This window comes from Emys orbicularis, chromosome 13 (assembly GCF_028017835.1).
Source record: "Emys orbicularis isolate rEmyOrb1 chromosome 13, rEmyOrb1.hap1, whole genome shotgun sequence".
Taxonomy (NCBI): Eukaryota; Metazoa; Chordata; order Testudines; family Emydidae; genus Emys; species Emys orbicularis.
Window position 1 is genome coordinate 21,958,912 of NC_088695.1, and position 22,780 is coordinate 21,981,691.

Genomic DNA, 22,780 nt, shown 5'->3' on the forward strand with positions numbered 1-22,780 from the left:
CAGGACCTAACCAGATCAGCTACAACATCACCGGCTCATTCACCTGCACATCCACCGATGTTATATATGCCATCATGTGCCAGCAATGCCCCTCTGCTATGTACATTGGCCAAACTGGACAGTCACTACGCAAGAGGATAAATGGACACAAGTCAGATATCAGGAATGGCAATATACAAAAACCTGTAGGAGAACACTTGAACCTCCCTGGCCACACAATAGCAGATGTAAAAGTAGCCATCTTACAGCAAAAAAACTTCAGGACCAGACTCCAAAGACAAGCTGCTGAGCTCCAGTTCATTTGCAAATTTGACACCATCAGATCAGGATTAAACAAAGACTGTGAATGGCTATCCAACTACAGAAGCAGTTTCTCCTCCCTTGGTATTCACACCTCAACTGCTAGCAGAGCACCTCACCCTCCCTGATTGAACTAACCTCGTTATCTCCATACTGATTTATACCTGCCTCTGGAAATTTCCATTACTTGCGTCTGAAGAAGTGAGGTTTTTACCCACGAAAGCTTATGCTCCAACAGTTCTGTTAGTCTTAAAGGTGCCACAGGACCCTCTGTTGCTTTTTACAGATTCAGACTAACACGGCTACCCCTCTGATACTATACTGTTCCTGTTACTTCTCCAATTTTATTTTCTGAGTGCGTGAAAGCATCTAGAGAGAGACCCTCCTGTTCAGTTTAAATCAAACAAACCTTTTAATCAAATACGTGAAGAGAAGTGGATATAAATAATTAATCATGCAGGCTCATAAATGGAAATATTTGTTTGCAATGTGAGAGGATAGATGAGGGTTTAAAAGAAGCTGTAAAAACTGTTGAGCTTATGAAAACACTGGGAAGCTTCTTTCCAGGATCCATCACGTAGGTGAGCTTTGGTTACTTAGTTGTTGTTTGTTTTGTTTTGTTATTAGTACAGTAACTCACTTAACGTCCTCTCGCTTAACGTTGTTTCGATGTTACATCCCTGCTCCGTTACAGAACATACTCGTTTAAAGTTGTGCAATGCTCCCCTATAACGTCGTTTGGCTGCCTGCTTTGTCTATGGCTGGCAGCTCCCCTAAATCCCCCCCCCAGCGCCTCCCACCTGCCGGCGGGCCCTGCGGATCAGTGCCTTCCCCCTGCTCCCCCCACCTCCTGCCCGCGACAATCAGCTGGCTTGCAACATTCAGGAGGCTGGGGGGAGGAGCGAGGACGCGGCGTGCAGTCTCCCCCTCCCTCCCCTGCCTCCTGCCCACGGCAATCAGCTGGTTTGCTGCCAGCCTGTTTAATACCTGTATTAAATTACTTGTTTAAAATTGTTTAAAATGTGTATATAATGCCTTTTGTCTGGAAAAATAAAATTTCCCTGGAACCTACCCCTCCCCCCCCATTTACATTAATTCTTATGGGGAAATTGGATTAGTTTAACATCGTTTTGCTTAAAGTCGCATTTTTCAGGAACATAACTACAACGTTAAGTGAGGAGCTACTGTATTATTTATTTGTATTGTAGTAGAATCTGAGAACAGAAGTGCCGGAACAGGGGGGCCAAGGGGCCATGGCACTCCCAGTTTTTGAAAGTGGATGGACGGGCCCCACCCCCCAGTCCCTCCCCTTTCCCCTGAGGCTCTGCCCTCAAGCCAGGATGGAAGGTGGAACCTGGCCCGAGTAAGAGTGGCCCGGGGAGCCCGGGCCACTGTGGGGAGCCACAAACCCTCCACCTGTCAGGGTGGGTGGGCCTGAGAGCAGCCTCCGGCCAGTGTCCCTGCCCATGGGCTCTGTGCCCAGGGCAGGTGCAGGGTCCCTGGATCCCCACAGCTCCCCAGGTCGCTCTTACCCGGGCAGGGTTCAGGCTTCCAGCCTGGCGGGGCCTCAGGGGGAAGAGGAGGGGCAGAGGCCAGAGGCATGGGGGAGGGCTTTGTGGCCCCACCGTTTTTAGGAAGAATCTGTTGCCCCTGCCTGGGAACCCCAGTCATTGGTCAGGACTCCATCATGGTAGGTGCTGTACAAACACCGAACAAACAGATTGCTTATTCTTTGGGGTTCTGAGCCCCTGTTCTCTCTCTGGAGTGTCTGGACCCTGATTGTCACAATACCATTCTTTTTTCTCTCTTTTTAATCCTTCCCTTTTCTCCCCCCGCCTCAAAAATTTTTTAAAAAACCACAACTCAGTAGTAGTTTGCCCTTGAACAGATGTTTACGCAGAGTTCAAGTTCTCAGGAGAATAAGCAAAGGTATGTATTTATGTATTGTTATATTATTGTAGATTAAGGTTTTTTGGGAGCTGAGATATGGAAATTTCAGTTCTAGGACAGGCTTGGATTTTTTTTCTGGTTGGATTGTATTGGTTATTGTCTGCATAGCGTTGGGATAGCTATTTTAAAAATATATTTTATATCTTGACATTGAAATACAAATAAATTTAAATATATCCCATGGATTGTCACTAATAAATGTCTCTTGCTGTGAATGCAAATCAGTTCAAAATGTACATTCAGAGTACACCTCTACCTCAATATAACGTGACCCAATATAACATGAATTCTGATATAACACGGTAAAGCAGTGCTCCGGGGGGGGGGGGGGGGGGGGCGGGTCTGCGCACTCCGGTGGATCAAAGCAAGTTCGATATAACGCGGTTTCACCTATAACACGGTAAGATTTTTTGGCTCCCGAGGACAGCGTTATATCGAGGTAGAGGTGTACATCTACACTGAAAAAAATGGCACTGAGTCTGTGGGGCTAAAAGTAGCAGTGTGGGCATTCCTGCTTGGGCTGGACCCCAAGCTCTGAAACCCAGTGTGGGGGAGGGTCCAAGACCCTGGACACCAACCTGAGTGGGAAAATCCACACTGCTCTTTTTAGCCCCTTAGCACAAGCCTCAAAACCCGAGTCAGTTGGCCCGGGCTCTGAGACTCTCTGCCTCTTTACACTACTGAAAAAAATCACTGCAGCTATTGTTAGAGGGCTTTCCCTTCACCTCCTCCCCTAGTTCTTGTCACGAAGACAGAAAGCAGAAGTCCAAGTGCAGGCAACACGATGTTTATTGGGATTAGTTTCTATAACTCTGACACTACAAAACCTTGTTTTCCAGTGTCCCGCTTCCCAGCTCTGACGCCACAGAACCTTGCCCTGTGTCTCTGCTCCTCCCCCCTCCCCATTCCCCTTCCCCACCTCCTCCTCCTTAGCAGGGCCAAATATACCTGAAGTGCACACCCCTAGTCACACCCCTTACAACTTATGGTCATATTCCGTTTGGAGGGTCATGAATTTATGGTCTTCACCCCACCTCTTTTGTATCCCATGGGAGGGGTGAGGAATGGGGGTGTGCTACGGTCAGAGACAGGCATTTCTTTGGCCTTTTAGTGTGTTATACCTTTTCCCCCAATCCACTCTTGCCCCTCCCGACTGATTGCTTGGCCTTGCCTTGAGAGAACAGCCAGGCAGCCTTCCAATGCATGCTCATATATAAAAATTTTATTAAGATGATGTTTTAAAAAAGTGAACAGTACAGAGTTTAAGCATAGAAGTTTCTGGTTATCAGGGAATAACGTACAGATTATCGGGGGTGTGAAGTTCGGTTTAAGATCGGCTGGCGTAAGGAATACATAATCTGCAATATCCCTGATTGGAGGTAAAAGATTAATGAGTCAAAGTACAGACATTGCGATATGAGGGTATGTTGTTCATATAATGGCTATGTCAGGTGTGGAGTATAATGAGTGGATACGATGATGAGGATGGATTGACCCTCATTTGGTGAGATTTAACGTTCAGTGATCTTAGAATCATCATAGAATCATAGAATCATAGAATATCAGGGTTGGAAGGGACCTCAGGAGGTCATCTAGTCCAACCCCCTGCTCAAAGCAGGACCAATTCCCAAATAAATCATCCCAGCCAGGGCTTTGTCAAGCCGGGCCTTAAAAACCTCCAAGGAAGGAGACTCCACCACCTCCCTAGGTAACGCATTCCAGTGCTTCACCACCCTAATAGTGAAATAGTGTTTCCTAATATCCAACCTAGACCTCCCCCACTGCAACTTGAGACTATTGCTCCTTGTTCTGTCATCTGCCACCATTGAGAACAGCCGAGTTCCATCCTCTTTGGAACCCCCCTTCAGGTAGTTGAAGGCTGATATCAAATCCCCCCTCATTCTTCTCTTCTGGAGACTAAACAATCCCAGTTCCCTCAGCCTCTCCTCATAAGTCATGCGCTCCAGACCCCTAATCATTTTTGTTGCCCGCCGCTGGACTCTTTCCAATTTTTCCACATCCTTCTTGTAGTGTGGGGCCCAAAACTGGACACAGTACTCCAGATGAGGCCTCACCAATGTTGAATAAAGGGGAACGATCACGTCCCTCGATCTGCTGGCAATGCCCCTACTTATACAGCCCAAAATGCCGTTAGCCTTCTTGGCAACAAGAGCACACTGTTGACTCATATCCAGCTTCTCGTCCACTGTGACCCCTAGGTCCTTTTCTGCAGAACTGCTACCTAGCCATTCGGTCCCTAGTCTGTAGCTGTGCAAGGGATTCTTCCGTCCTAAGTGCAGGACTCTGCACTTGTCCTTGTTGAACCTCATCAGGTTTCTTTTGGCCCAATCCTTTAATTTGTCTAGGTCCCTCTGTATCCGATCCCTACCCTCTAGTGTATCTACCATGCCTCCTAGTTTAGTGTCATCAGCAAACTTGCTGAGAGTGCAGTCCACACCATCCTCCAGATCATTAATAAAGATATTAAACAAAACCGGCCCTAGGACCGACCCTTGGGGCACTCCGCTTGAAACCGGCTGCCAACTAGACATGGAGCCATTGATCACTACCCGTTGAGCCCGACGATCTAGCCAGCTTTCTATCCACCTTGCAGTCCATTCATCCAGCCCATACTTCTTTAACTTGGCAGCAAGAATACTGTGGGAGACCGTATCAAAAGCTTTGCTAAAGTCAAGGAATAACACATCCACTGCTTTCCCCTCATCCACAGAGCCAGTTATCTCATCATAGAAGGCAATCAGGTTAGTCAGGCACGACTTCCCCTTGGTGAATCCATCCAGCTTATGGTTCCAGTTCATATGGTCCAATGGAAAAAGTCTCTCGGTCCCTTTCTTGTAGTCGATGCACAATGTTGCTCCGCCTCCACTCCCACCATACCCTGTAACACTTTAGTTCCATCTCTTATATTTTCTCATTGTACTAAAAACCCCATCTGGTTGCAGGAAATGCAACACACAGCTATTATGCAGATAATGGGGGGGAACCACTTTTTGCCACTTTGTAACTTTTCTAAAGTTGAGGAAGTTTTGAAAATGTAGTGTGTAAAATACACAAATGACAGAAAAACCTAGATATAATTCATTCTGTGTCATTCAGGAGCAAACAAGGGAAATGGGGGGAAAAGGGAGAAATTCTGAAATCTCAAATTTTTAGAAATGGTTTGCTTTTTTAAACCAAAACAAATGAAAACATTAATTCAAAATGAATCTCAAATTTTAACCTAATTTAATATTGACATTCCCTGTTGGAAAAACTGAAAATAAATGGAAAATTACATTTTCCCATGAAAATTTTCATTTTTGAAAAAAAAAATAATAAGTGGCAAAAAATTTGTATTTGAAACATGTCAACCAACTTTATTCATCCTAGGCCTGGAACCATAAAGGGACTTATGCATTGTGACGCTGAGCACTGTAATGCCTCACTTTTTGGTGTCAAGAAAATATGGGGAAAATGTGTTCCACAAATCCTGAGTTAGGTGAGTAGGTTCCCTATAGAATGAATAGGGAGACATAGATGCCCAAGAATGTGATCCGCAAAAGCCAGCATGATAGGTAGAAAGCTGACTGAGAGAGCCAATGGGAGATGCCAAAAAAGGGCTGCACTAAGTCCTACACCTCTCATGGAGGTAGGTACCTAACTCAGGCACCTCCCTGCAGCCCAATCTCTGCTTGAAATCCACAATTGGGAACTCCTCTTCTGCCTCCCTCAGTTCTTGTGAAGAATTGGACACCACATGGACAGAGGAGGAGTCCATCTTCTAACTTTTAGCCCAGTGCTTAGAGCACTCACCTGGGCTGATGTGGGGCACCCTCAACCTCAAACTATGGGGTACGCCCTCCTGGGGGCACAGAATTTATTATGGGGGGGGGACTGAGAAGCTTTAAAGGAAAAAAACTTATTGCACACATTTTACCCACAGCAATGAATAATTAGTAAAGCTTACTCCTGAGGGAATTCTGTGCCAAAAAATTAAAAATTCTGCGCACAATATTTTAAAATTTAAAATATGCCAGCAAGTTAAAGAAGTATGGGCTGGATGAATGGGCTCAACGGGTAGTGATCAATGGCTCTATGTCTAGTTGGCAGTCAGTATCAAGTGGAGTGCCCCAAGGGTCGGTCCTGGGGCCAGTTTTGTTCAATATCTTCATTAATGATCTGGAGGATGGCGTGGATTGCATCCTCAGGGCATGTACAGAATGAGGGCAACCTAACCCTCACGTCACAGCAAGGATCTTTCTAGCACCTCAAAATAAAGTATAAATGACGGTCAATGATATCACCACTCGGCTGTTCTCCTCCCCCATCCTAATACCTGGAAGATCATTTGGAAGACAAAGACTTTGAACTGGGGAGATTGGTCCCAGACTGAGAAGGGAATTCAGCCTGTGTATTGGGAATTGTAAACTGCCTGAAACATCCAGTGGGGTGAGAGAAGCTGTTTGTTTCAAATATTGCTTAGTCTATTAAAGTTAGAATTTAGACTGTGATTCTATTTTTATTTTTTATGTAACCAACTTTGATGTCTGTGCCTAACACTTATAATCACTTAAAATCTATCTTTCTGTAGTTAGAAACTTATTTTGATGTCTAATTTGTCTAAAGTGCTTGGGGATTCTGCTCAGATTACAAAGGCTGGTGGATGTCCAACTTCCTTGGATGAAGTGGCAAACTAATAAACGAGCTTGCACTGTTCAAGAGAAGGTCTTGAGCAGTCTGAGATGGTATATCACTGGGATGCAAGGTTGGGGGCTGGGGAAATTGGCTGAGGTTTCCCTGTGTATAGTTCATGAGTGGCTTAGAAAGCATTCATGCAACTCAACTGGGTGTGTGCCACCACATGTTGATGGGTGAGTGATCACAACACTTGGAGGGATTTGCTGCTTATCACTAGCATAGAATTGTGAAGGACAGCCCAGGCTGAAGAATTTAAGGGGACTCAGCAGTCCCACAATCTAGGGGTATGTCACAGCCCCCCCACTCAGGATGCCAGTATATAAAATTGTGTGTTAGCTCTGTGTGTAATGATACTTGGGGAAGAATTTGGTGTTGTTATTCTGGACGCACAAAATTGCAATGCTTGTCATAGAAGACTACGGTACACTGATTGGAAAGTTCCTTGTGTATTCTTTCTGGTAAGAGAAAATGTGGTTTTGTTGAGGAGAATTAGATGCTATGATGTTCACACAGCCATCCCTAGAGGGCAGAGAAAATGATATTTTACTCACCATGTTCAGATTGGATGAGTCATCTAGGCCGTTAACTTCTGGACAAATATAATGGCTAAATCTTCAGTTTTCCACCCATCGTGTGACTTAATAATATATACTTCTGCTAGAAAGAATTACCTCCTCCTCTCCCCCCATGGCTGGCTATTAGCGTAGAGCTAGGCAGCCTTTGAGCAGACCCACTGGATTGGACCCCGCACAAAAGATAGATGCTTTGAGGTTTTTAAGGCACGGCTTGACAAAGCCTTGGCTGGGATGATTTAGTTGGTGTTGGTCCTGCTTTGTGCAGGTGGTTGGACTAGATGACCTCCTGAGGTCTCTTCCAACCCTGATATTCTATGATTCTATGCTTGCCCGCCAATCTTCCCCTGGTTTGTGGATCACACTGGGACTTGGGCACCTGGATACCTGTCTCCTACCTAGGGTGAGGCAACAGTGAGTACATCCAAAGGCAGAAACCTGGGGCTTAGGCACCTAAGTACCTTTGTGGATATGGCCCATTGTCCCCAGATAGGTGAAAAAACATTGGAGGGGAGTCTTTGTGGTTAAAAATGGGAATTATTTTCCAGGACACATTTTGAACGTTTTATTCTTTTTTGTTTCATTTGAAATTTTTATGGCATTAGCCAGGTTTTTCAATGGAACAACTCAAGCATTTTTTTAAATAATCCGAACATTTTTATTTTATTTTATTTTATTTTTGGATTTCCCAATCTTTTTCTCCTACTCTACACCCCCTCCTTTTTTTTTCTTTAAGAAAGGATGGAGGGAAACCAACAAAATCACACCCCCAGACACCTCATAAAAAATCTTTTGATTCCATTTGAAATAAGAAAATTCATTTTGAAATATTTTGCTGAAAAATTACAAAAAAAAGAGTAAAATAATATTGAAAACTAGGTTTAAAAAGGGCATTTACTAAGGCAAAGCCTGTTTGGTAACCACAGGGTTAAAAAAGTGAATAAAAAAAGCCTTTAAACTATTTAATACCAGGCTAGGTTAAGAAAAGAGCCTTTAAAAACATTTAAAAATTTGTGTGTGTGTGTGTTTGGTTACATTGAGAGAAAAAGGTTGAAAGGAGTGAGAAAGTTTAAAGATGAAAAAAGAAAGTTTGAGTAAGGTTTAGAGAAAAAAGGAAATTTGAAAGAAGAGAGGTAAGTTATTCAAGAAAAGAGGCTGGTAAAGGCAGGTTATGAAAGAATAGAAAGATAGAACTTAAAGAAAAAAGGAAATATTTGTTTTTAAAGGGTTAGTTTAAGAAAAGAGTTAAATAATATTGAAAATTAGGTTTAAAAAGGGAAAGGCAAAACCTGATTGGTAAGCACATGGTAAAAAAGTGAATAAAAAAGCAACATTAATAACTAGGTTTAAAAAGGGAATTACTAAGGCAAAGTCTGTTTGGTAAGCACAAACAGACTTTTTTTTTCTTTAAGAAAGGATGGAGGGAAACCAACAAAATCACACCCCCAGACACCTAACAAAAAATCTTTTGATTCCATTTGAAATAAGAAAATTCATTTTGAAATATTTTGCTGAAAAATTACAAAAAAAAAATCAAATAACAGGAAAACTTTTTTTTTTAATTTTGTCTTTTATACAACATATTTGACCAGTTCCAGTGTTGTGAACTGTCACCATTTTATCATAAGTCTTGACATATATGATGTTTTCCTTACAGCCCCAGCTGTTCTAGTCCTTTGATTATGAGAATTTCAGCTTTCATTTTTATTTTAAAAAGCAAGTTTCTAGCCCTTATGGTTATAGGAAAAAGCTAAAGAATATGACCTGAGTGCAGCCTAAATGCTCAGATACCAAAAGACAAATATAAAGAACCCAGAATTTTTTGATCATGTGGAAGGCGAGAGATCCGGGTTCCCCTCCATGAGTAGATCTATAGGATATAATTTGGTTACATGTTATGTACAGTATCTAGTTCAATGGGGTCTGATCAGTGACTGGTGCTCCTAGTTGCTACTACAAAGCAAACAATAAATCATCATAGTATGTTCTGTCCCTGTATATTTTCCACCTGCTAAACTTTCTGCACAACTTACTTTAATGTGACATTGTCTCATTGCTTCCTGCTGGGGAAAAAAGGAGAAGTCTGTGTAGGGGATTATGGGATTGTTGTGATAAAAAAATCGAACAGCCATAATTTTAATTACAAAAGGGCAAATTCCCAATGCATAGTATTGTAGGGGCAGATTTTTGAAACCTATCACGGTTGGTTTAACCTTCCTGTCCCCAGTAGAGTAACTATAAATATTCCCATTGACTTCAGTGGGGCACAATTAGGCCAATTCTCAGTGATTTTCAAAATGCTACCCTTAATTAATATTCAAGGGATTAATATATCAATTTTCTCTCTTTTTTGGTGATGGGGAAATTAATATCATTTTACACTGATCTGCCTTTTTGTGTGTGGACTTGTAATGGAAACTCAATTTCAACCTTAAATATGGGATGATTGCTGTCACTCCATAATTTGAAAATGAGTTCACTTAACAATTAATTTATCCTTTTTTATTTAATGTATCCTCTGTAATCTTCTATTCCTCAAACTCCAGTATCCAGCTGGTCATAATCACTGCATCCTACTCACTAGGGTAAATTGTTGTTTTGTGTGTTTTTTCTCTTCCTGTGTTCTAGATGAAGTTTCAGTGAAGATGAAGGTTCTCTCGTTCTGCCACAGCTCCGGATTCAGCTTCTCTTTGCTTGGTTTTATTATTTATTTTATGACTTTTTATGTTCACAAGTTGGAAACAGGTAGGAATCTTCACTGCCTCTGCTGCTTCCCATAGGATTTATTTGGGCCCCAAGCCTACAGTCCCTTACAAATAGGCTTATCTTTATGCCCTGTGAGTAGTCCCATTGAAGTCAATGGAACTAATCCCAGTGTGTAGACATAAGCACAGAGCAGGATCAGGGCCGTAGTTGTTGTTTTTTGGCTGTATTTATGTTGTTGCTGGACTATTTGATCTGAGCTTGGGGTAATTTGCAGCTCTGTCTGTTCATACCTGTATTTTGTAAAGATTGCCAAGGAGGCCCAGCTCATTGGATGGACACACTTTTACTGCTGAGTAACACAATCCTGTATAATTAAAATTATTGGATTTTTATATTTACAAAAAGGGCCCGTCACTCTCTTTGGTTGCCAATACAAAGCTGAATGAAATCTAGCACACATTCCAAACTGGTCCAATAGTGGGTTGGTTGGTTTGGTTTGGTTTGGTTTGGTTTGGTTTAAAAACACCCTCCTGCCTTCCTAAGCCTTCAGGACTAATAATTCCCCAACACACCTTATCTCACTTGCATCCTCTTCCATCCATTCCCTGCCCAAGACAGAATGGACTGTAGAGGTATCAGACCAGTGTGGTGTTGCATTCTTCTCACCACCATCTCTCTCCCACTAAAACCAGCGGGACTGTTAGACTGAACATCCCAGCGCTCTTCGCCACTGTCGTATCACATGAGGAGAGAGGTCATAGCCTGTTCCAAGCCACTTAGTGCTTCACATGTCAAAAACCAAACACCTTGAATTGCACCAGAAATATACTGGGAGCCAGAGCAGATCCCAGAGCTCAGGGGTGCAGAATCCTGTTTGAAGATTACAGATTAGGAAGCAAGAGGTGACAGTCTGCAAGAGCTGCCAACTAGTCTTCAGGCAATAAAGGGATTCCTACACTGCGAATCTGAGCACAGAAACTGGCGGGGCCCTGAGGAGCTGATTCAAATCCCACTAAAAGTCTTTCCATTCACGTCAGTTGGATTAGATCAGGTCCCCAGCCCCCTAAAATTTCCTCCAGTTTCTTACCCTAGTTTACCAGGCCTAATCCTACCCTCTGTGCTACTGCTGGGGTGACACGATTGAGGGGGCAGAAAAAAAATGTCTTGTGTGTCCTGGTATATTTCACAACACAGTGTATGATGATTAGACCTGATCATGCTGCCTCTGCCATTGTCAATTATCACATTTTGTTACCCTGCTCTGCAGGATGAGCACCCAGAATATACACACTTCAGGACACAGAGTGTTCATTCACAGAGCCCTTCACCCTGGTGTTGTAGTGCTCAGCATTTGGTGCTGTCACTGCCATAGCCTGCATTCGATTCCCAGTCAGGGAAGACTAGCTCTTTGCCATAGAGAAATTCTGCAGCCTGTGTTACACAGGAAGTCAGACCAGATGATCACAATGGTCCCTTCTGATCTTTGAACATATGAAATAGCTCCCAGAAATATAAAAATATATAAAACAAGACCTGGCTTGTGTGTGAGACTGATTACATGTATAGGATCTTCTCTCTGAGTTTATTTTCTTTATCTCCTGGTACATTTCTCAGCTCAGTTTAAAGTGATTGGACCTGAACAGCCTGTCACAGCCATTGTGGATGAGGAGATAGTGTTACCCTGTCACCTGTCCCCCAGGATGAGTGCTGAGAACATGGAGGTGACATGGTTCCGGTCCCAGCTGTCCCCATTTGTGCATCACTATAGTAATGGAAAGGACCAATATGGGAAGCAGATGCCGGAATATCAGGGGAGGACAGAGCTCTTGAAAGATGGTCTCGCCAATGGGAGTGTTGCCTTGAGAATTTTCAGTATCAGACTCTCTGATGAAGGACAGTACAGCTGTTTTGTTCAAGATGATATCTTTTATGAAGAAGCTCTATTGGAACTAAAGGTGGCAGGTCAGTAGCCTGTATCTGTATTTCCTTCAAGGATGGCTCTGAGTGATTCGAAGGGCTTGTTGACCTTGCGGTTTATTTTTCAGTAACTGCAGCATTTTTAAATAAAAATGGCCCACATCCACATGAAGCTAATCTTCTTCCAAAATACCTGTTCAGTTAGTGCAAACTGGATAATCCACTTTAAAAGCCATGCAAATCCATCTATAACCCCCTGTGCATGGCCAAGCTTTATGACCTCTGCCATCAGCACCATCTTTATAGTAGTGCATGTGTCCATGACAACAGCCCTGACGGCTGATCTACCAACACCAGATTGTTGAGTTACTGACTGGTAGCAATCAGAGATAGCAATGGCTACGTGCTTCTCCACACGGAGGGGAGCTCTCATGTTGGTGTGATGCTGCGGCAGCACCAAGGTGAGCTCTACACAGCTCTGTAGGAAAGTGCCCTTTGTCAGCTAGACATTCTGTCTCCATTGCTGGTCATCCCAGGACCACATCACTAGCCTTTCCTACTAGTCAGTACTGGCTTCTGAGCACACAGCACAGTGCTCAGTCAAGTGAAGTTGCTCCAAGAAAAGTTTTTTTCCACAATTAGAGGCTAAATTGCTTCCTCCTCCTCTTCCTCCACCAAAATCATTGCAGTAGCATGGTGGCTTCCAAAGCCACCTGGTTATGTGATCACAAAAATATGTGCAGCAGCCTTTGTGTGTTAGTGAGTGCCTGGCCCATGGCACACACCAATGCGCCTCCCTCCCACTGGCTGACACTATGCGGAATTCCCTTTTTGGTACCATTCATTTCCTCACAGGAACTTCAGTATGTCACTTTTGAAAGTAGGACTTAAATTCCTAATTCAGTTAGGTGACTTTGAACATTTTACCCATGGTCTGTTGCTGAGGTAGAATATTTATTGTATCAAAAGTGAAGTAAATTGGAGAAGGGGCTCCTGAATTATTACACCTTCTTTATCAATAGTCATCTAATATTTTGCCACTTTCAGGGTGTGGGATGAAGAGAATAAAACAGAGATATAACATCTGATTTCCTGTATTCACATAGTTAAATCTAATGCCCAGGACTGAATTTTAGTTTCCTGCGGTAATTGTCATTATATGAAAATACCCTTCCAACCATAAATAACATCCTTTATAGTGGAACAGACCTGCACAGTCTTCACATTAACTGGAATTAATTGTACAAACTAGCCACATCCATGCCAGTCAAGAATGCCCATTCCTAACCTATGGGCACTAGATACCCCACATTTGAAAAAGAGTACCTAATGATCTGCTGGCCCTGGGACACTCTGGTGTCACCTTCTGGAGATTTATTTTATTCTGGTGAAGGCTAGATAAAACTTTGAGGAGGAAGCTTTCATCCTGTGAAAGGCTGTTTTTTCACCAGTCAAGAGGCAGTTCAAGATGGTTACGCTCAAGGAGATGTCCAGATACTTCTCCCCTTCTGCTCTGATAATGTATTTGTAGGGCTAAGTACAGTATATTTAATACAATCAAATAGGAGATATTTCACCTGAAGACACATTTGAAATACAAGGTTTATTTTTCTCAGTTTCTTTTAAATCTGTTAGTGCTAAGCTAAATTATCAATTAAAGGGGTTCATATAATCCAGAAATGCCATGCTGTGCTCTGTGTAGATCTGGAGATAAACCAATACCGAGGAGAAAAGTTTCCCCTTCCCCTCCATGAAATAATTACAGTTTCTTGTTCATATAGTTTCCTGAGTCCATGAGCACTGGGAATAAATGGGAAGTTTACATTCTTATTCTCTAGGCTGAATATGTGCATAAATCAACATGGATTTATTCATTTGTCTCTAGCTTCAGGCTCTGCTCCTCACATCTCTGTTGAGGGTTACCAGGATGGAGGGATCCGACTGGTGTGCCGATCGGCCAGATGGTACCCAGAGCCCGAGGTGCTGTGGAGAGATCTCAAGGGACAGCCCTTACCTTCATCCTCTCAAACAAATTCCCAAGAAGCCAGTGGCCTGTATGAAACACAAACTTCTATCATTCTAACAGAACATTCAAATCAGAACTTCTCTTGTTTGGTCAGGAACACCCACCTCAGCCAAGAAAAGGAATCAACATTATTTTATATATCAGGTCAGTAGCCATCAAAAACCCACAAACTGTTGTTGTTTTTTAGCAACATTAAAAAAAGACAGCTGTGGTCAGATGTTGGTTACATGTGTGTTCTCTGACACACACAACATACAACACAGGGCAGCCTTACAATTAAAAACAAATGGCGCCAGAATTCTATTTATAATTGTACAAAATAAGGCATTAACAAATTAGTTATGAAAGCAATGCATTTAAAAAAAACAGAGAGAGAAACAAAAGAGTTAATAAGCAAGTTATTACCTTATTTAAAACTTTTAATAAAAATTGACAAAAATTCAAATTAAATTTGCTAAATTTGTTGTATTAATTTAGTAACTTAAGGCATTTTCAATTCTTTATATTAACTTTATTTTAAAACCCTGCTATATGGAAATAAGGAAAACCCATGTTTCAAATATTAGTCAGTGGTTAGGATTAGAACCAGAGCCTGCATTTCTGTTGCTAGGCAACCGTATCTTCAAGAAAGTTAGGAGTACTTCCAGTTGTTGCATTCCTGAAGGATTAAAATAATTAATTTACTGGAATTATTCAAAGTAAAGTTTTTTCCGTGTTTTCTCTTTCTTTGTTGTTCTGTTCTGTTTTCAATTGCTTTATCTTTTGGAGGTTTCTGTAAAAACTATAACTTTTAAAACAAAAAGAGAGCAGAAATGAAGCGGGGGGGGGAAAAGGAGAGGGAAGAGCAAAGTAGGAAGATAGGGAGACCCGAGCCAAGAGAGATTAACTCTATCAAGGTATCTTAAAGTATAGGCAGCAGCAGTAAATTTATCAAACCGAGAAAGGATATAAAGGAAAACTTAAATGGTATGTAAAAATATTTGAGAAAGAAGGTTATATTTTTTAGCTCTGAGTGAGGTGTGTGGCTCCATGGGTTAAAGCAGTTGGGAACCCACACCCCTGGTTTTTATCCTAGCTCTGAGAGGAGACTGGGGGTCATTACTTGCACTTGCAAAACCTGCATTCGTTCCCCCAATGTGTGTTGCTTTTATTTGCATGCCAAATGGATTACAGGAGTGCCCTTTTTGCTGCAGTTAACTGTTTTTGGGCAACTCCATGTGTTAATGCATCAATTCTAATCTCAGTTTTTCACTTTGAAATCCTTTTTTATTCACTCCCCTGTGATCGAGTCACAGCATCTGTCTCCTAATGTGCTCTGTGAACTGTTCCATTTTTTCCTTCATCTGATTTACCAATCCTGTGATAGTATTGTCTGCTACTTTTCCTCCCTCTGCACTTACTTCTCCTGTTCTGACTGGCACCAGTTTAGGTCCTGATTTATTTTTTACCGGAACCTGGCTTTTATTGTACGGTGATAGTTGCACTGCAGTGGCCCCAGTTTAATTTTATAATTTTGCTAGGGCCACCTTTTTCTATTTCTGTCCCCATTCTTCAGGCACAGGGTAGTTACCTGAAGTCCACTGTTGACTACCAATATTTAAAACATGGGTGTGACGTTCCCCTCTGGTGTTATCTGGACCAGTGATCTCCTAGGTCACTCCAATCCTTGACTCTGGGAGCCAGCCTTATCCTGCTCTGCGGTGAGAACCCCCACTCCTGGGCTGTTCATGCACAGCCTCTGGCATGTAAGCTGCTCCTTGGATTGTGCAACTGAAGGACACTAGCCAGTATCTCCGGTCCCAGACACAACCCTAGGAACCTCCGTCTTGCAGTGTCCAGTTATGCCTGTTGAGTTTGTCAATTAACAAAGAAATTTATATGCACCAGGCTTGTTATCCCAAGGGGAGTCTCTGACACACTTTAAACCAAATGCACTGCTTCAGGTAGAATAAACAAACAGATTTATTAACTACAAAGATAGATTTTAAGTGATTTTAAGTCAAAGCATAACTAGTCCCATTTGGTCAAATGAAATAAAAGCAAAACGCATTCTAAGCTGATCTTAACACTTTTGGTGCCCTTACAAACTTAGATGCTTCTCACCACAGGCTGGCTGGTTGCCCTTCAGCCAGGCTCTCCCCTTTGATCAGCGTTTCAGTCGCTTGGTGTGGTGCCTGTAGCGGTAGGTGGAAGAGAGAGGAAGAGCATGGCAAACATCTTTTCCTTTTGTCATGTCCTTTCTTCCCTCTTGGCTTTACCTCCCTCCCCCCCGCGCGCCCCCATTCAGAGTCAGGTGAGCATTACCTCATCGCAGTCCCAAACTGACTAAAGGAAGGGGGGTGACTCACTCGAGAGTCCAACAGATCCTTTGTTGTTGCCTAGGCCAGTGTCCTTTGTTCCTGTGAGGCTGGGCTGGGTTTGTCCCATACGTGCCCTGATGAGGTGTGAACTGCCCCTCTGCTTCTGGAGAGTTTTTGCCTGGGCTTGCCTTAAGCCATGAGGACACATTTTCAGCCTCATAACTATATACATTAAATTACAACCTGTAACATTACTATAACAATGATTACTATAACAATGCTCAGTACACAATGAGCCTTCTGAAGACACCCAACATGACAAACTTTGCATTAGATACCACACAATCATATTATAAGGATGAACATGGGGGTGCTGGGTGTTCCCCCGAGGTACAGAGCGTCACAGCCTGTCTATGCAAACAAGGTCAGTTCCTGAAGTGTTCTCCCCCACTTCTCTTTTTTGCAGATTCTTTACAGCTGTCTCCAATGTTTTATTTTGTTCCTGTGCTTGCTGTCTCTGAACTGCTTGCTGCCCTGTTACGAGACCAGGAGCATGCCAGGGCTCTGTTACTTCTCTTGCTTCTTTTAACTTTCTTTGTTTCTGTTACTTGCTCCACCAATTTTGTGGCGTGTTGTCTTAACCATTTAACAGCCATGGCCATAGTTTGCAATATTCTACATTTTTTACTCTTATTTTTCAAGGCTACAGTCTCTGCCCTAGCCTTACAGATTCCGTTCCAGATTTCTTCCCCACTATATTTTTTAAATTCATATGGAACTCTTTTGCTAGCAACCCAGCGTGTCCTTACCTTATCAAACTCTGTGGGGATTTTCAGGGTGGGGTTAAGGGGATTCCCTAGCATGTAGCCTTCTGCCATGTTAGATCATGATTCCTACAGAGGACAGCTTGCTTACTTACCAGATCAGCAGTCGGGGCAGTATTGTCAGATGTTTGGCTGCATGTGTGTGTTTTCTCTCCGTGCTGCACTGGCTCTGGCCAGATAACCTGTACAGCAGGCTCCAATCAAACTATCCAATAACCACAGACCCATTTAGTAGCAAAGGCACTCGGTCAGGTTTATTGCTGACAAAGCATGGTGCTAATGCCCCGGCTCAATGGTTACAGGTACGCTAACACATGTATGCCTGTGACAATGGACCAGCTCAGTCAGTGGCAGGACTTTTCCACTGCCCCCTAGGCTGGACGAAGGGTTAAGGCAAGGTATCCCAACATTTATAGACTGAGACAAACAATCTGGGATAAACAACTTATGTACCACCTTACGTGTTTCATGACACATTTGTTACCTCCCCTTGTACTTTACTCCTGATTTTTCAGACAAAATATCACTATTCAGCACTTTTGTCAAGCCATTTTATCGTGTGCTAGGTTGGGATGTTCTTGTGCTGGCCTGCTGGAAAGTGTTTACACATTGTGTGCTTTAGCAATGCTAGCAATATTGGTGCCGATTTCATGTACCAGACACTGACTTGCAGGCAAGCACCTGCTTTTGACAGGGCCTGACTGTTGCTCATAGCATAATTTTTGCTGACTTTGGTTCAGGCCTCAGGCTTTGCACCAGGCCAATGCTTCAAGCTCTCTCTTTCTACTACAACAACAACCAACTGATTAGCTATGTTAAAATGAATCCATAGCAATGAAGGCCACAGTGTGTATTTCAAACAAACACACACACAACTAGAAATCCAATTAGCTAATGGTGTTATTCCCCCCCCCCACACACACACACACACAAAAGCGCCTTGAATGTCAATAGGACTTGTGCACAAAAATGGTTTAGCCTTTGTCTACGTTAGGAAGATTTTTCCCATAGAGCTCTACCAGCAAAACACTTCTAGTATGAACACAGCTACACTGGCAAAACTGCACTTCGAGAGAGAGATGTTCCTGTGGGTGCTCCACCTCAGGTCAAGGTGCATCCCAGCTCCTTTGATCAGCGATTTCTACAGCAGTACCCCTACGGGCCGTGCACGCGCTGTGCCTGCCTCACGAGCTGTCAGTGTTTGAATAGCGCGTGCAAGGCCCGGGCTCCCCAGTTCCTTCTCTACCATCCCTGGCTAGAGACAGAGTTCAGCAGTCCTCTCAGATTTACTCAGAGATAGTTCTGTTTCTCAGTTTAATTTAGATAGTAACTCTATGATTAAACTATTTAAGAAAATAGTTTAGTTTTTAGAGTTATTTTAAAAAAATAAATCTCAGCTACAAACATGCCTGGCTCCCCCAGCTTCAAGAGATGTGCCTCCTGCAACGAGGCCATCCCTATCTCGGATGGTAATTCACAGTGTGTACGCTGTTTGGGGGAGTCTCGTACCCCAAAAAGGCGTCCACTGTAATAAACTTAAAGTGCGAACCTGCAAGGACAGGGAGCTAAGACTGAAACTACTTCTCTTAGAAAAATCCCTCAGACCCGCGTCTGACCCTGGCCAGCAAAGCTCTTTAAAACCCTCAAGGGAGAAGGGTAAAACAAAGAAACGGGCAGCTTCCTCCTCCCTCAGGGGCCACTTCTCAGCAAAGAAGTCTCAAATGACTTCCCCCTCACCAGTGCCCGCCGCTCCACGGCTCAGCAGTTTTAACTCTGCAGGCACCAACTGTGAGTCGGCTGCTCAGCTTCCTGGTGCCGAGGCTCAGGGTTTTCAGCTGCCCGCTTCCTATAGCTCTCCCTCGGCAACCTTTGACAGCATGGTGCCGAGAGCTGTCACGGGGCCGAGAGCACAAGCAGAGATCGTGGCACCGCTGTTTGATCTTGCGGCACCGCTTTCTCACCCACCGCAGCCGACGTTCCTGGCACCAAGCCGCCTCATGTCGCCTGCCTGCCCGACAGTACCCACTTCTGGGGCATCTACTCCTATGGCACAGTATCAGTGGCGTAGCCAGCTTCTCAGTGCAGGGGGAGCAACCATAAAAAAGACTCCCCCCCCCCCTTGGCTTCTCCTCTGGCCACGCCCCTCCTTGGCTCCTCCTCCGGCTACTCTGCGCCTCCTCCGGCCAGTGGGGCGGGCAGCAGCTGGCGAGATCCCCTCTCCCCGGCAGCTTCCTGGTTCCCTCGCCCGGGCAGCCCAGCATTTTTTTCAAAAGTGGAGCCTGCTGGGCTCCTGCAGGCAAGGGGGCGGGGGCAGCACGGCCAGACTCCGGAGGAGGCATGGGGGGGGGGGGGGGGGCGGCGGGCACGGCCGGAGGAGCGAAGCGGCCGGCTCCTCGGCCATCGCGCCCCACGCTCAGCGCGGCGGCCTCCTGCGGCGGCTCAGGGCTCGGCAGCCGAGCGCTCCGCAGTTGGCGGGCAGATCCCCTCTCCCCGGCAGCTTCCTGCTTCCCGCCGGGAAGCAGGAAGCTGCCGGGGAGAGGGGATCTGCCCGCCAACCGCGGAGCGCTCGGCTGCCGAGCCCTGAGCCGCCGCAGGAGGCGGCCGCAGCGGCGATGTTGGGGCCGCGCTGAGTGTGGGGTGCGATGGCCAAGGAGCCGGCCCCCTCGCTCCTCTGGCCGCAGCCGCCACCCCCCCCAATGGCTCCTTCGGAGTCCGACCGTGCTGCCCCCCCCCCTACTTGCCTGCAGGACCCCAGCGGCGGCCCGGCAGGTGCCGCTTTTGAAAAATGTACTGAGGGGAAGCAGCTGCTTCTCCTGAACCCCCTAGCTACGCTATGCACAGTATGTACCCCCAATGCAACCTTTGGTGCAGCAGATGCCTCCGCAGACTCTGCCTGCACCAACGGCAGCGGCACCAGCTCCACTTCAGTCACCACTCACACCTCTCCTGCCTTATCATTCGGCACCTGGTGTCACTGCACCACCTCAGTTTTTACATCCAGGGGACTTAAGAGTGTCACATACCCCTCAATCTCCACTACTCGGCACTGATTTATCACTGGGACATTCAGCACCCTATATGCAGGACTCCCCTACCGCTCCAAGCCTCTCAAGTGGAGAGGAGGAGGAGGAGGAAGAGGATGATGACCATATGTTTTCCTCACAATATTCCTCCCAGGTTCGCTTACCTACAAGTGGGAGACACATTATACCATGCTCCTCCTATCCTAGTGGCTACCCACACTGGTATGGCAACCCCTGGATGGGATCACCTACTCCCTTTCCTGGGCAATGGCCACACTGGGGTCCGTGGAACTACACCACGGCACAATTGAGCGTTCACCGTGCCGCCCGTAGAAAAGCTGTCAGGCGCTCCCCGATGCTTTCTTACATGGATAGGCAGATAAGACCTGAAGTAGCCGCTCCGCCTGCACAGGACATCGCTCCCCATCCTACAGCGATAGCACTGCAGGAGGCCACAGTGCCCCCACCACCTCCCACTACTGATGACCTCCTTCACTTTCAGGAATTATTTAAAAGAGTAGCCAATGAACTCAAGATTACCCTGGAGGAGGTACCAGAAACCCACCACGAACTCACCGACACATTACAAGCTACCACCTCATCCAAAATAGCCCCACCAATTAATAGGGCCATCATGGAACCAGTTAAAATTATCTGGCAGAACCCGGCCATGATAACCCCCACTAGCAAGAGACTGGACCACAAATATTTTGTCCCGCCGAAGGGTTCGGAGTTTCTATTTACTCACCCATCACCCAATTCGCTAGTGGTCAAGGCGGCCAACCAGAAAAATAAGCACCAGCCTTTCCAATTTACCCCATCTGACAAGGAGAACAAGAGACTGGACTCCTTTGGGCGCAAAGTGTATTCATCTTCCACTTTGCAATTTCGAGTAGCGAATTACGCAGCGCTCTTAGCAAAATATGACTACAAAAATTATGCTAAAGTAATGCAATTTATTGATAATGTGTTGGAAGACAAACGACAACAATTCAAAGTGGTGGTGTCCGAGGGCCAAGTGATCTCCCGCACAGCTCTTCAGGCCGCCCTCGATGCTGCGGATGCAGCCGCCAGATCCACAGCCATCGTCATGCAGTGTGCCTCATGGTTTACTTCTTCATCCTTTCCCAAGGAGTTACAGAGCACTGTCGAGGATCTTCCCTTCGATGGGGACAAGCTCTTCGCCTCTACAACCAATGAGGTCCTCCATTTCATGAAAGAATCACGTGCTATCTCAGGTCTTTAGGCATCCACCCACCTGCCACAAAAAAGAGGCAGTACAGATATCAACCATACCAATGGCCACGCTGCCATGCTTTTGCACAAAATCAACATTTCAGACAATATGATACGCAGCAACAACAACGCCATAGACCCAGAACCCAACGACGTCACCCTCCACAAACTACGGTGACCCACCCTCCTGCCTCAAACAAACAAATCTGAAGCCTTAGTCAGGGGTATAGAAAACCTCCCACCCTCTTCAGCATCGATTTCAACCATCCATTTCTTTGGAAACCATCTGCGCCCGTTCCTTGCCAATTGGGAAGCCATCACTACGGACAGATGGGTCCTGGAAATGATCAGATCAGGTTATGCCATCCCCTTCCTCTCCGTACCCCCCACCCACCCTCCCACCCCATCCCTCTTCAGGGACCCCTCTCACGAACAGTTGTTCCGTCAAGAGGTACAACACCTCATACAACTAGGAACGATAGAGCGGGTACCAGCTCAACACAGAGGGAAAGGGTTTTACTCCCACTACTTCTTGACAGAAAAGAAAAACGGCGGATGGCGCCCTATCCTCGATCTTTGACGTCTAAATAAGTTTGTCAAGAAACAGAAATTCCGGATGGTTATTCTACCAACGATAATTCCGATGCTGGAGCAGGGAGATTGGTTTTCGACACTCGACCTCCAAGACGCATATTTCCATATCACTATCAACCCTGCCCATCAACGTTTTCTCAGATTTGCCGTGGGAATGGAACACTACCAATACAAGATCCTGCCCTTTGGCCTTTCCACTGCCCCATGTGTCTTCTCAAAAGTGCAAGCAGTCGTAATAGCACATCTCAGAAAGAAAGGGCTCCTCATTTTTCCTTACCTGGACGATTGTCTCCTCAAGTCTCCCACTCACTTGGAGGCGACCCGAGCAACTTCTGCAACTGTGCACTGCTTCCACACCCTGGGTCTGCAAATAAACAGAAGCAAATCTACCTTACGACCTACCCAACAAACCAACTTCATCGGGGCACACCTCGACTCCACCACGGGTCTTGCCTCTCTTCCCCAGGACAGATTCCACACAATGGGTACCCTAATTACCTAGATACGTGCCACCCTGCGGGGTTACAGTCTGAGATTCCCTGCAGCTGTTAGGGCACATGGCCGCTTCCACATTCGTGGTCCCAAATGCCCCCCTGTACATGCGATGCCTTCAGGGGTGGCTAGCCATGGTATA

At 45.1% G+C, this 22,780-nt stretch overlaps 1 protein-coding gene and 1 pseudogene across 1 annotated transcript in view; both read left to right on the plus strand.

Moving 5' to 3' along the window:
• The window catches only part of LOC135887580 (zinc finger protein 420-like), a 411,396-nt pseudogene that overhangs the window by 301,586 nt on the left and 87,030 nt on the right, over positions 1 to 22,780 (plus strand).
• LOC135887686 (butyrophilin subfamily 1 member A1-like) overlaps positions 1 to 22,780 on the plus strand; it is a 63,888-nt gene that overhangs the window by 14,626 nt on the left and 26,482 nt on the right. The window contains exons 2-4 of the mRNA XM_065415413.1: positions 10,149 to 10,265; positions 11,841 to 12,188; positions 14,029 to 14,313. Coding sequence (XP_065271485.1) covers positions 10,149 to 10,265; positions 11,841 to 12,188; positions 14,029 to 14,313 — 750 coding nt within the window. The remainder of the gene's footprint in view (positions 1 to 10,148; positions 10,266 to 11,840; positions 12,189 to 14,028; positions 14,314 to 22,780) is intronic.